The 13,379-nt window shown below is 57.4% G+C and overlaps 1 protein-coding gene across 13 annotated transcripts in view; it reads left to right on the plus strand.

Moving 5' to 3' along the window:
• Positions 1-13,379, plus strand: part of SARDH (sarcosine dehydrogenase) — a 60,459-nt gene that overhangs the window by 26,790 nt on the left and 20,290 nt on the right. For 8 of the 13 annotated variants that reach the window (XM_086324198.1, XM_086324202.1, XM_086324199.1 and 5 more), the window contains 5 exons: positions 978-1,061; positions 3,047-3,160; positions 8,597-8,735; positions 10,159-10,272; positions 11,679-11,826. In XM_086324198.1, coding sequence (XP_086180324.1) covers positions 978-1,061; positions 3,047-3,160; positions 8,597-8,735; positions 10,159-10,272; positions 11,679-11,826 — 599 coding nt within the window. Of the gene's footprint in view, positions 1-977; positions 1,062-3,046; positions 3,161-4,337; positions 4,465-4,683; positions 4,833-8,596; positions 8,978-10,158; positions 10,273-11,678; positions 11,827-12,539; positions 12,716-13,379 lie in introns of those variants that run through there. The other 5 variants (XR_015136077.1, XR_015136078.1, XM_086324206.1 and 2 more) reach the window with 4 other exon arrangements.

A 13,379-nucleotide genomic window follows, 5' to 3' on the forward strand; every position in this document is an offset into this window, starting at 1 on the left:
GGGATTGAAGCCGGGTCTCCTGCGTTGCCGGCGGATTCTTTACGTCTGAGCACCAGTGCGCTACTCTCTGTCTATGGGGACTGGCCTCCTCTAGTCATTTCAGATAAATGGAATCATACACCATGCGGCCTTTGGTGACTGGCTCCTTCTCCTTAGCTTGCTCCTGGGGTTCATCTGTGATCTAACAGGTGTCAGAATGTCCTTCCTTTCGGAGGCTAACGCCCCGTCGTATGGGTGGGCCACACCTGCCGCCCCTGCATTCGTCAGGGCTGTTGTGAACACGTGTGTGCACTGCTTGGCCGTTCCCCTGGTTTCATTCCTCCTGGGTGGACACCGGCTGTGGCATCACGGGGTCCCCGGCTGTCCTGTAACAGACGCCGCCAGCTGGGGGGCTCGGGCTCATTTCTCACCGTTCTGGGGGCTGGATGGTCAGGGGTAAAGGAGCCCACCGCCCGGTCCCTGGTGAGGGCCTTCTTCCTGGCTTCGGGACGGCCATCTCCCCGCCGTGTTGGCTCCTCCTCACCTGATAAGGATCTGGGCTCCGCCCTTGGGCCCTCATTTCCCCTAATTCCCTCCTCACCAGCTCTGTCCCCAGTACAGTCACTCTGGGGATAAAGCTTCAACACAGGAGTTTGGGGTGCAGTTCCGTCCACAGGAGAAGGTTGTTCTACAGATTGGGGATTCTTAGGGCGGGCAGCTGGGGTGCCAGGGGAGACCTAACAGATCGGGGATTCTCAGGGCGGGCAGCTGGGGTGCCAGGGGAGACCTAACAGATTGGGGATCCTCAGGGCGGGCAGCTGGGGTGCCAGGGGGACCTAGACCTGGACTCAGAGCCTGGGCTTGGGTCCTGGGTCTGAACACCAGCATCTCTGTATCGTCCACGCCCTGAGGTGTCAGGTGGCGGGTCCCGGCCCCCCTGCCCTGCTCTGGGGGTTCACCAGGCCTGAGTCTGCTCGCTGTGCCCCGCCCCCCAACAGGAGCTCCGTGCACGAGGCTGCGTGTTCCAAGAGCGGCACGGCTGGGAGCGGCCGGGATGGTTCGGCGCCCAGGGCCCAGCTCCGGTGAGTAGGCCCCCGGCACACGCCCGGCCCTGCCCTCCAGCCCCGCCCACTGCCCACCCCCGCGTCCGCACCCCTGGCTGTCTCTGGCGCTCGGGAGCCTGGTGAACCGTGGGGTGGGAGGCTCGTCTGGCCTTTGGAGAAGTCGAGCCCCTGCTGGTCCGCCCGGTCCGCCTGTGACCTCGGGGCCCTGCCACGGACGTCACTCACCACCCACAGTGCCCGGCCTCCCACCGCCTTAGATGGGCCAGGGGCCCAGGAAAGCTGGTGCTCCACAGCGAGGAGGCCACACACGAGACTCCCCCGTTGACGGGAGAAATTAGAGCATCTTCTCATAATGTTGTTCATATATTTTTGGCGGCTGCAACTGTTAATGTGAGTAGGAGGACTGAGCACAAAATGACGCATTCCGTGTGTTAGTTTGTAAGTTGGGGTTTTCGCAGTGTCCTGGCCTCTGGGTGCCCTCTTGGGGGCTCCCAACTCCCACCCAGTTCCTCCCAGGGAACTGGGTTCTCAGAGGAAAGACTGGGAACCATCCTGCCTGTGAGGCCCTGGGTCTCTGGGGCAGGTGGTGTGATGCTTTAATACAACCAGGGGGATAGGAGTGGATCCAGGTTTTTACAAATGAAAAGCCCCTTCCTGCCGCTATACTTCAGCAGCCACCTTCCAAGTGCAACCTATCTCCCATCTCCATAGCAACCATGTCCCAAGGCAAGTTCCTGATGACCTCTGGGGTCAGCAGAGAGGAGAGGCCTACACAGACCCCTCCCTGCCTCCAGCCTGGTGCCTGGAAGCCCCTCTTTCCCAGAACCCATGGGCAAGGGGAGGAGACCACAGCCAGAATCAGGAACACACCCTTGGTTCGTAGATGGGTGGGCTTTGCAGCCCCCTCCCACCCAGGAGCCACCCTGGGAGCCCAGGGCATTGGGCGGCCGGACATCCCCTACTCCCTGCTTCCTGGCCAGGCTGCAGCAGGCTGGGGTGTTCCTGCAGGGGCCTCAGGGGCCAGTGGGAGCCACTTGGCAGGCCAGGGAGATGACTTCCCGCAGAGACTCCTGTAAAGGCCTTCCCTGGACCAGGGCTCGGCCAGGAGCTGGGGGTGGGGACTGAGGGGGTACTTGGAGGAACAGAGAGGCCCAGTTCAGTCAAGACCTCACCCTCAGCTCTTACTGGTGAGAAGAGACAGGGCGGGGCTGGCCCTGCTGCGGGTGAGAGGTGCCGGGCTTGCTCACGCTTTTCCAGGAGTGGCCGTGGAGTTGGGAAGGAGGGGCTCCATCAGCAGGAACAGGACTAGAGTGGGGTGTGGGGTTCTGGGCCTCCCTGAGAGCGGCTGGCCAAGCACAGGAGAGGCCAAGGCAAGAGGCGCTGAGTCCCAGCCTCTGGGGCCCACCGCCTTGCCTCAGGCCAGGCAGTCAGGGCTCTCTGGGGACTGGAGGCAAGCGTCAGTCTCTCTGCACCTTGGTTCCCCCACCTGTCCAGAGACTCTCCCTTCCTGAACGTGCAAGACCCTCTGAGCAGGGCCAGGCCGGAGCGGGACCGCATCCTGGATCGCCATGGCAACAGCATCCGGAATCCTTGCGGCAGCCACCCCACCCCTGACTCTGTCTCTCTCTTCTTCAGCAGGCTGACCCCTGGGCCTCATCGCAGCCCCTCGGCACTGAGGCGGAAGCCCTGGGGTGGCCCCTGGGGTCCCAGTCAACCCGCCCTGTTTGCTGTTCAGCCCCCTCTCTCCCCCTCTTTGCCTGCCCGAGCACACCCCATTTCTCCTCCGTCTCGGGCCCCGCCCTCCCACTGCTGCGGAGACCACAGTTCGCTCGTGCCATGCTGCTGGCATGCCTGAGCCAGCCCCGTCCGAAACGTGCTGCCCTGTGATGGGGGTCGGACCTGGCGAGGGCAGGGCCCAGATCCGTCTGTCCTGTGGGCCTCGGTCTCCAGGCAGCGTGTGCAGGGAGGAGGGCCGGGCTGTGACACCCCCTCGCCTGCCGCAGGTGCTCCCCTACGACTACTGCGGGGCGTACGGGCATCGGGCCCGCGAGGACTACACCTACGGCCGGCTGCTGGGCCAGGAGTACACCTTCAGCTTCCCTCCGCACCACGATGTGGTAGGCCCCCAACCCCAAGGGGCAGAAAGCTGGGCGGCACTTTGGGCCGGTCGGGGGAGGCGCCTGGGGAGCTCCAGCCCTCTCCCAGCCGGCTCCCTGTACCCCCATCCCGTTTTGGGCTGACTCAGTTTTGAGGCAGAATAGGTGATGCTCTCCTCGGCCCTCCGGCTGTTCTGAGACTTTGCCAGTGGCGCGGCCTGCTGGGGGCATCAGCCAGGCAGCCCGGCCTGGCTCAGGCTGTGTGGTCTCGGGCCGGGGATTCATCTCTTGGAGGCCCTCAGAACCGCCCCCAAGTGTGACTGTGGGTGGCGAGCCCCCTGCCGGATCTGGGGCCATGGCTCCCGTCTGCCGCTCTGACCGAGCAGACCCAGAACAAGGAGGTCCAAGACAGGACCCCCAGGGGGCGAGCAGAGGAGACCGCAGCTGGGGCCCGCTCACTGCCCAGCTTGCTCCGGAAATGGGCAGGTGTGGCTGCTCCGGTGGCTCCTGGGCCCTTCCAAGCCCAGCTCCCTGGTACAGTGGGAGAGGAGGTGATGGGGTCCTAGGGGCCAGGCCTCCCCCAGGTCCGCATCACGCTAGGGGTTCTCAGTGTCTGCAGAGAAGACAACTCCAGCGTCCCTGCTGAGACACCCAGCTGTTGTGTTCCAGAGGAGAATGTGCTCTCTGTATCCGTGAGCATGTGGCCGACCGCACAGGGGGATGAAGGCTCGCTCAGTGTCTACACTGGGCTGGGGCCACGGCCTCAGCCTGGGGGTTGTCCCCAGAGACGGGAGGCCTGAGAAGCCTCCTGGACGTGGGACCCCTGCAGTCGTGTGAGGCCCCTCACTCAGAAGCACCCTGGGCTGGGTTTCGTGCCCTGCTGCTGCTGCCTACAAACTCTGAATGTATCTTGAGCGTGGCCCATACCTGGACTTTGCACCTGATCCCGTAGGGAAGGAACCACACGTCCCCCCAAGCTTGCTCTAGTGAAGGCGCTGGGGAAGAGGCTTCTGAAACCGGAGGGGAGGCACGTGCCTCTGGAAGTCCAGGAGGCCCTGGGGGCTGCCTCTCCCAGGAGCGAATGGGACTCCGTCTGGCACCTCCGCGGGGCGGCTTCCAAGGCCCACGGGGTGTTCAGGCCCTTAAGGATGTGGGCGCCGGGCCGGGGTGCCAGCTCCACTTCCTGGCTGCATCCCAGCAGAGGCGCCTCGACATCCCGGAGCAGGAGATGCACGCTCGTTCTCAGCCTTGGCAGCTTCCCCAGCCCGGGCAGATAAGACTTGGCCTGCAAGTTGTCTGGGGGTTGGATCTGCAGCCCCAGCAGCGTAAGCGAAGGCACCCTGACGCCTGACAGTGGAGGGGGAGCTGTAAAGGGTGGTGGGGTCTGGACAGTGGTGAGCAGCGGCCTTTGGGGTTCAGGAGATGAGTCAGTGGGACACTGTGTGGCAGCCAGCTGCCCCGGGGTGGAGGGCAGGGAGCTGGCCCCATGCTGGCCAGTTTCCCTGGTATAGAGACTCGCCATCCATGCCCTCCCTCCCATCCAGGTGGAATCACTGAAGACACGGTGGGGAGGATGCACTTGGGGGCCTCTTGGGGTCCGGGCACTGCTGGATAGACCCAGGCTCCATCATTTCCTCCTGTGTAACCCTGAGCAGACCACGCCCCGTGCCTGGGCCTCAGCAGGCAGCTGGCTGTAAGGCTAATTGTAGACCGCTGGGCAGTGGCGTCTGAACCGTGGGATGGGGGAGAAGGCGCGGGCTGCTGGCCCTCTCGCAGCCTCTGCCCCTCTCTCATTCCAAACTCACCTTCCGGAAGCCTCTGATCTACGTCCTGTCTCTGTAGATGTATCGTATCTGGACGTTTTCCGTAAGGCACTCACACAGTGGTGGTCTTTAGTGACTGGCCTCTGTCACCTCCATGTTTGAGGACATGTCAGTGCTTTGTTACTTCTTCTTCGGAACAGTATTCCATGGCAGGGGTACACTCCTTTTTATTTATCCATTCATCTGTGGATGGATGCGTGAGTCATTGGACTTTGGGGCCATTGTGAATAATGCTGCTCTGCAAATGTGTGCACAGGTTTTTAGGCAAATGTTTTCAGTTCTCGTATCTAGGAGCGGGAGTGCTGGGGCATGTAGTGACTCCGCGTCTAACATTTTTGGGGACCTGCCGAGGGTTTTCCAAAGTGGCTGCACCATTTTATGTCCCCACCCTTGGTGGACGAGGTTTCAATTTCTCTATCCTCATCGGCGCTCGTAATTCTGTTTTTGGTTTTAGCCATCCTCGTGGGTGTGAAGTGGTATCTCAACGATCTGAGTTGCGTTTCCCCAATGACCCATGATGTTGAACATCTTTTTTATGTGCTTATTTAGCCATTTGTCTGTTTCGGAGAAATTTCAATTTGGATATTTTGTTCATTTTAAAATCGAGTTGTTTGTCTTCTTACTGGGTTATAAGAACTCTCTATACATTCTGGATACAAGTTCCATATCCGATTTATGATTTGTAATTATTTTTTCCCTTCTGTGGGTTGTCTTTTCACTTTTTTAGTGATATCATCGGTAGCACAAAAGTTCTTAATTTTGATGAAGTACAGCTTATGTACTTGACATGGACATGAACTTGGGCAAACTCCAGGAGATGGTGAGGGACAGGGAAGCCTGGCGTGCTGCAGTCCATGGAGTTGCAAATAGTCGGACATGACTTGGTGACTGAATGAAAACAGCTTATGTATGCCTTCTTTTGTCCCTGGGGCTTTGGTGTCATATTTAAGAAAGTGTTTCCTAACTCAGGTCACAATGGTTTACTATGTCTTCTTCTCAGAATTGTGTAGTTTTCAGTCTTATACGTAGGTCTGTGGTCCATTTTGATGAAGCTTCGTGAAAGGTGTAAGAAGGGACCCAGCTTTAGACTTTTGCAAGTGGCTATTCAGTTGTTCGGCACCATCTGTTGAAGGTTACTCTTTTCCCCATTGAATTGTCCTGGCATCCTTGTGCAGATCAGCTGACCATAAGGTGAGGGTTTATCGCTGGACTCTCCATTCCATCCCACTGATCTACATTTCCATCCGTATGTTTGCACCACTGTCTCGAGTACAGTAACTTTGTAGTAAGTTTTGAAATCAGAAGAGCAGATCTTCTAGCTTTGTTCTCCTTTTTCAAGATTGTCTTGAACATTCCAAGCGCCTTGCATTTCTGTATGAAGTTTAGCCTCAGTTTGTCAATGTCTGCCGAGAAGCCCGCTGGGGTTTTGGTAGAGACCCTGTCAAATCTGTAGACCAACATGAGGTGCTACCCTCATCTTAGCAATGATAAGTCTTCATCTTGCAAACACGAGAGGCCTTTCCATTTATTTAGGTCTGCTTTAATTTTCTTCAGAGACATTTTCTCGAGAGTACAAATTTGCCCCTCATTTGTTCAATTTATTTGTAAGCCTTTAAAAACTCTTTTTGAAGATGTAAATGGAATTATTTTCCTAATTTCATTAATGGCTCACTGCTATTGTATAGAAATTATTTTTTTGTTTATGTTGACCCTATATCCTCCAACCTGGTTGAACTATTTTATTAATTATAACAGTTTTTTTTTCAGTGAGTTCTCTAGGATTTTCTATATGTAAGATCATGTCATCTGCAAATAGAGATAGTTTTACTTCTTCTTTTTCAGTCTGGATACCTTTTATTTCTTCTTGCCTAATTGCCCTGGGTCGGACCTCCAGCACAATGTTCCCTAATGACCAATGATATTGAACATCTGTTTTATGTGCTTATTTAGTCATTTCTATATCTTTTTTGGATAAATTTCTATTTGGATATTTTGCTTATTTTAAAATTGAGTTGTCTTTTTATTGGATTATAAGAATTCTCTATACATTCTGGATACAAGTCCCTTACCCGATTTATGATTTGTAATTATTTTTTCCCTTCTGTGGGTTGTCTTTTCACTTCTTTAATGATATCACTGGTAGCAGAAAAATTCTACCAATACGATGTTGAGTGGAAGTGGCAGAGGGGACAGCCCCGTCTTGTTCCTGATCTTAGCAGCGGACATCCAGTCTGTCCTCATTAAGTGGGATTTTGCTCGTGCCTTTTATCAGGTCAAGCAAATTCCCTTTTAGTTGTAGTTTATATGGAGTTTTTATCATGACCTAGTGTTGGATTTTGTCGAATACTTTTTCTGCATCTATTGAGATGACCATTTGGTTTTTGTCCTTTGCTCCATTAATATGGTACATTATATTGATTTGGGAATGGTGAGCCAGACTCCCATTTCTGGAATAAATTCCACTTGATCACGTAATCCTTTTTATATGTTGTTGAATCTAGTGTGTTAGTATATCATGGAGGTTTTTTGTATCTATAGTCATGAAGGATATTGGTCTCTGATTTTCTTATGAGGCCTTTGGTTTTGGTTTTGGGGTAATGTTGGCCTCACGGGAAGAGTTTGTGAAGAACTGGTATTAATTCTTCTTTGAATGTTTGGTAAAATTCACCAGTGAAGCCATGTGGGCCTGGGCTTTTCCGTGTGGAGAGTTTTAAATGACTGAAGAAGTCTCTTTTGGTTGTAGATCTGTTCAGACTGTCTGTTTCCCCTTCAACCGACTTCAGCGATTTGTGTCTTTCTGGGAATTTCTGTTTCGTGTCTGATTTATTGGTGGACAGTGGCTCACAGGAGTCCTTACAATTCTCTCCTATGAATTGGATAGTGACACCTTTCTTTCATTCCTGATTTTAGCACTTGGAGTCGTTTTTGATTCTTGTAATTTCAGTTAACGATTTGCTAATTTCACTGAACTTTTCCAAAAACCAGTTTTCCATTTGCTGATTTTCTCTATCTTTTGAGATTTTTGTTTATTTCCTTTCCAGTCTTTGTTATTTCTTTCCTTCTGCCTGCACTGGGTTTAATTTGCTTTCCCTTTTCTGGTTTCTCCAAGCGGAGTGCGAGGTGGCTGACTTGAGAGCCTTTGCAGGTGTGACGTCGGATGAGGCGGCGCTGGCCTCCGGCGTCAGTCTGCACACGTTGTTTCCTCGTGTTCATCCCTCTCCAAGGGTTTCCAGTCCTCCTGGTGACCTTTTCACTTGATCCACTGGTTATTAAGAAGTGTGTTTTCTAGTTTCACTTATTTGTGAACTTCCCAATTTTCCTTCTGCTGCGGATTTCTAATTGGATTCCATTGTGGTCAAAGAACACATTCCGCTGGCCTTCACCCTTTGGAGCCTATCCTCTCGCGGCCCGCGCTCCCCCCGGGTCTCCTGCACCCGCAGGGCGCTCTTCCCTGCGCCCGAGGACACTGTGCACATGCGCACCAGCAGGGCGCTCTTCCTGCGCCCGAGGAGAGTGTGCACGTGCGTTTCTAGCTGGAGGGGAGGAGAGGGTCTTGGAGCCCAGGGCTGTGGGGTCTTTCTCGGGGAGGCGGGTCCCGAAGCCCCCATGGTACCCCAACTCTGGAACTTTTCAGATCAAGAAGGAGTGTCTGGCCTGCAGGGGGGCCGCGGCCGTGTTCGACATGTCCTACTTCGGGAAGTTCTTCCTGGTGGGCCCAGACGCCAGGAAGGCTGCCGACTGGCTCTTCTCCGCCGACGTCAGCCGGCCCCCAGGTATGGAGCGGGAGGGCTGCGTGCCTCCCCCGCCTCAGTGCGGCCCTGGGCACAGGCTGACCGCTCCGGGCTCACGCAGCTCACGGCTCTGCCCCCAGCCTAGCCCTGGGCCCCCGCCTCCAGCCCCCTCTGCCCTGGTCGCCAAGCCCCAAGGCCCAGCCCCCTCCACCTTCCTCTGCGTCCTCCACTATCCACCTCTGACTTTGTTCCAGAGGGGATTCGAGGCAGCAGGCCCTCAGAACAGTCTCCTGGGGCTGAGGAGCCTGTCCATTCCCCCTCTAGGAATGCTCTCTCCGATAGGGTTTCTAGAATTCAGTGAAAACACAGGATGCTCACTTGCATTTGAATTCGGAATGAAGGATGAATAATCCCGTGGTGTAAGTGTGTCCCAGACAGTGTTTGGGATCCTCACTTCCCCTTTTTTCATCAACCATGCGCTTAGCGTCTTCCCCACCCATCTACCTGCCCCCAAACTCTCCCGGCCCCACTGCTGTTACTTCCTGGTGATACTGCTGCACCGAAATACCGCACTGAATGGCTTTAAACAACCCTCATGTGTTGTCTTAAGAGTCTGACGCTGGAAGTTCAAAGTCAGGGCCAGAGACCGTGGGATCTCCTGGCTTCCGGCCGCGGCCGCCAGCCCACAACTTTCAACTACATCACTCCAGCCTCTGCCTCTGCGGTCACAGGCCGTCTCCCTGCGTATTCTTCTTCTAAGGACATGAGTCGTGTGAGATCAGGTCCATTCTCATGAGTTCTGATCTTCTTAACGTGATCCCGTCTGCAAAGACCCTATTTCCAGATAAGGTCCATTTTTCAGAGGGACTGGGAGTTAGGACCCCAACACACCATTTAGGGAGACACAGTGCAACCCATTACACCATGTATCCTGCCAAACCACCCACACACCTCATCACATGCCCCTGCTACCCACCTCCCCTGGTCCCCCTCCCCCCATTCACCCTGCTAACATCCTTCTACCCCCCACCCCCTCCTCCCATCCATCCCTGCCCCTCCCCTCTCCCCACCTCCCCATTCATCCCCGTCTTCCATCCACGTATTCATGTATTCAGCATTCATGGAGCTTCTGCTATGCCAGGCTTGGCACTCGAGCACCAAAGTGAATGAGAAGTAAATCCTGCCCTGAAAGTGCCCCAGCGTGAGGTGGGGGGTGGGTGGGAGGGATGGGTGGGAAGAGTCACATTTCAAAATAAGTAAGTCTTCTTGCTCCTTCCTCCTCCGAGGACGGCGGTGCTCGGTGGCCTGCCCGTCCCTCTCTGGGTCATCGAGTCACGGCGGCATCACCAAGCTGAGAGGCCTATCAGGGTTCCCCCGGGCATCTGGCCAAGGCTACCTGGCCCTGAGGGACCGCCCGCCCTGCTGAGCGGCTCCCCCCTCTCTGGGGTCTTTCTCCTGCCCGCAGGCTCCACAGTGTACACGTGCATGCTGAACCACCGCGGGGGCACAGAGAGCGACCTGACCGTGAGCCGCCTGGCCCCCGGCCCCCAGGCCTCCCCGCTGGCCCCCGCCTTTGAAGGTGAGAGGTGCCCCGGGGCCCAGCAGCGCCCCGATGGCAGCCTAGCTCAGTGAGGCGGCGGCCAGTGCGGGACGGGCGGGAAGGGCTTCCGAGGCTGCTCTGCAATCCCGCGTGTGCCCGCTGCGGTCAGGGCCTGGGAGATCAGAGGTCTTGCCTCAGGCTGAATGCAGCCTTTGTTTGGGCAGCGGTGCTGAGCCCTGAGTGCTCGGTGGTTATGCCTTTGAACCTGCCTGTCCTGCGGGGTTTCAGGGCGGCATCAGCATGCATGTGCTCATCTCACCTGCCCGGAACAGAGTGAGCCACGGATAAGGCCGTGCCTCCCACGTGGAGGGAGAAGTTACCTCCTTCCTGCCTCCGGCATCTATGCCGAATCGGCTGTCTTGGTTCCCATGGAACTCCCAGTCTGAGGCGGGGGACAGATCCTTGGAAGATCTCCAGCTCTGGGCCCAAGCTGATGCCTGGACTGCCCTCTGCAGGTCCTCCACTTCTGCTTGCATGTCTCCAGTGACAGGGAGCTCAGCGTCCGAGCCCCTTATCTGTACGGGTCTGATTCCCTGAGCGAGGTCTGCTGCCCATCACGTCACCCCTCGGCGGGCGTGGGAGCCGTCTGGTCTCTCGTGCGGCAGCCCCTCCCATCCAGGAGGGAGAGCGGTGGCCAAGATCCACAGACAGTGGGCAGTGACAGGTTCTCCAGGGACCGAGGGCCACACGGCCGTCTAAGGTCGCCCGCCCGGGACGGTGGCTCTCAGGACACCAGGCGGAGCTGGGCTGCCTCCACTCAGCAGTTCCCGGGGGGCGGTTTGGCCCAGTGGCTGCTCCACAGGCTGTGGACTCAGAGCTGGCTAGAGGCAGTCTTCCACGTGGGGCCTCTCTGAACCTCAGTCTCCTTTTCAGAAACCCGAGGGTGTTGACGCGTGTCAGCCTCTGGGGGAGGGTCAGCGGTGTAATGGCTTTAAAATTCCAGCCTCTGAAAGCCCACCGCTGGGAACCCTGGGAATGGGGTGGGGACATGGGAATGTGGAGAGAGATGGGAACTGGTGAGGATGCAGCCTCAGAGAGGGACAGAGGCTTGTCCGAGGTCACCCAGCGCTGGTGGCTGAGGTGGGACTCAGGATCTCCCGAGGGGTGACTGTGCTGGGGGCGCTTACACTTCCCTGGATCACAGACCCTTTGAGAAGTGGGAGAAAGCCTTGGACGCTCCCTGAAAATGCTCCCTTGGCATTCTGTCCTGTGGGCGATGAGAACCCAGAGCCCCATTGGGAGGGTCCCCCGACTCAGGCCTGGGTGGCTCACGTTCAAGGGAGGAGGGCTTGTTTCCTCCACGGAGGCCTTGGGCCGCCCCTCCTGGTCCTGCCTCCTCCTGCCTCCCCGCAGCCCTGCTCTGAGTCCCGGTGCTTCTCCTGCAGGCGACGGATACTACCTGGCCGTGGGCGGGGCCGCAGCCCAGCACAACTGGTCCCACATCAGGACCGTGCTGCAGGACCGGAAGTTCCGGTGCCAGCTCATCGACAGCTCCGAGGACCTGGGCCTGATCAGCGTCCAGGGCCCGGCCAGGTGAGGAGAGGATGGGGACTTGAGGGCCGGGGTACACCTCGTCCCTCTGTCTGGGCCCAAGGCAGAACCATTTACTGGTCTAGAATGGGACGCGGTGGGTAGTGAGCTGAACGTGCCGGCGACCCTCAAGAGGCCAAGCAGGAACATGCTTTTCAAAGCACTGGGATACGGAAAAGCTCTTAATATATGACTCATACTCAATATCTGAGGGTACAGGGGTCGTGGAAGTCTGGCAGGGATGCCTCTGGATGGTTGATATGGCCTGAGAACTGTGTGTGCCATTTCTAAGTGGGCGGAGCCAGACTGGGGCTCCCTGTGCCACCCGGGCTGAGAATGGTGCTCCGCAGCAGGAGGACACCGGCTCCTCCCTGAGCACCTCCAGTGACTAGGTCTACGGACGATCATTCGCTCGTTGATTCATCCTGTGAGCGTTTACTGAGCTGTGTTCCCACCCACGAGGAACCGGCTCCCAGAAGGCCCTTGGATGCTGGCTTCTGCCTGGACAGTCTGAGGCAACGGGACGCCTGGGCACGTGTGCACTTTGGAAAGACCCTCTGGCTGGGCATCAGGGAAGGGCTGGGTGGGCGCGGGGTGGAGGACCAGGGGCAAGCCCCGCGTGTTGGCGCCGACCAGCGGGGTGCCTGGGGTGCTCCAACAGCTGCTCCAGTCCTGACCCCGCCCTTTAGGTGGTGAGAACTGCTTTGTTTCCTTAGTGGTGAAGAAGAGAGGACAGTGTGCCTCCAGCCAGGTTATCCCCCAGCTGCTCGCTGAGACGACGCACGGCTGTGTCCACGGGCATCCCTGTCAGCCTGGGGTCACACCAGGATCCCTGGTCGCTGCCCTCAGACCCCGCCACAGGGTCCGTTTTCCCTGGGGCCTTGGAGCTGGCCAAGCCAGCAGCTCCGGGCTGGGTCCTGGGCGGGTGGACCTCCCCTCCCGGGCAGAGCTGCAGGTGGCTCTGCGTGTGCCCCACGTCGCCCAGAGGCCCACGGCGGACAGGCCGGCAGTAGTGCTCGCAGAGTCGGGGTTGGTCCTGTACCTTATCCATCAGATGCTGGACCTCGGGCTGCTCACGAAAGCCAGTATCTGTTAAGGGGACCTTGGAGGAGACACTGGAGGAAATGGGACTCAAGCCTTGGCACTCTCTGAGGGGCCAGTGTTTCAGACAGAGGGAGCGGCAGGTGCAAAGGCCCCGTGGCGGGAGGAAACGCAGCGACGGCAGGGCTGTGGGGGAGGACGAGCTCAGAGGCCCGCGGAGGCCAGAGCTTGCAAGGGCAGAGGCTGCTCCTCCAGGAGAGGGGGCTGAGCAGAGGAGGGGCACGGTTGGACGTGGGCTTTATCGGGGTCTCTGATGCTGGGCCAGAGTATGGGAGGTGGGCAGGAGCTTCAAGGGCCAGGGGAAGGAAGGACTCCAAGGAGGGAGTGACGAGCTGTGTCCGGGTGGTCAGCGGACAAAGACTGAGCATCGACAGGTGGGTTTGGCGGCCCGGTGGCTCCTGCGGACTTGACGAGGGTCATCTCAGGGGTGGCTGGGTGGGGGCGTGCTGAGACAG

The sequence above is a fragment of the Bos grunniens genome, chromosome 11, assembly GCF_055505025.1.
Source record: "Bos grunniens cultivar Pamir isolate PY7600 chromosome 11, Bosgru_T2T1.0, whole genome shotgun sequence".
NCBI lineage: Eukaryota > Metazoa > Chordata > Mammalia > Artiodactyla > Bovidae > Bos > Bos grunniens.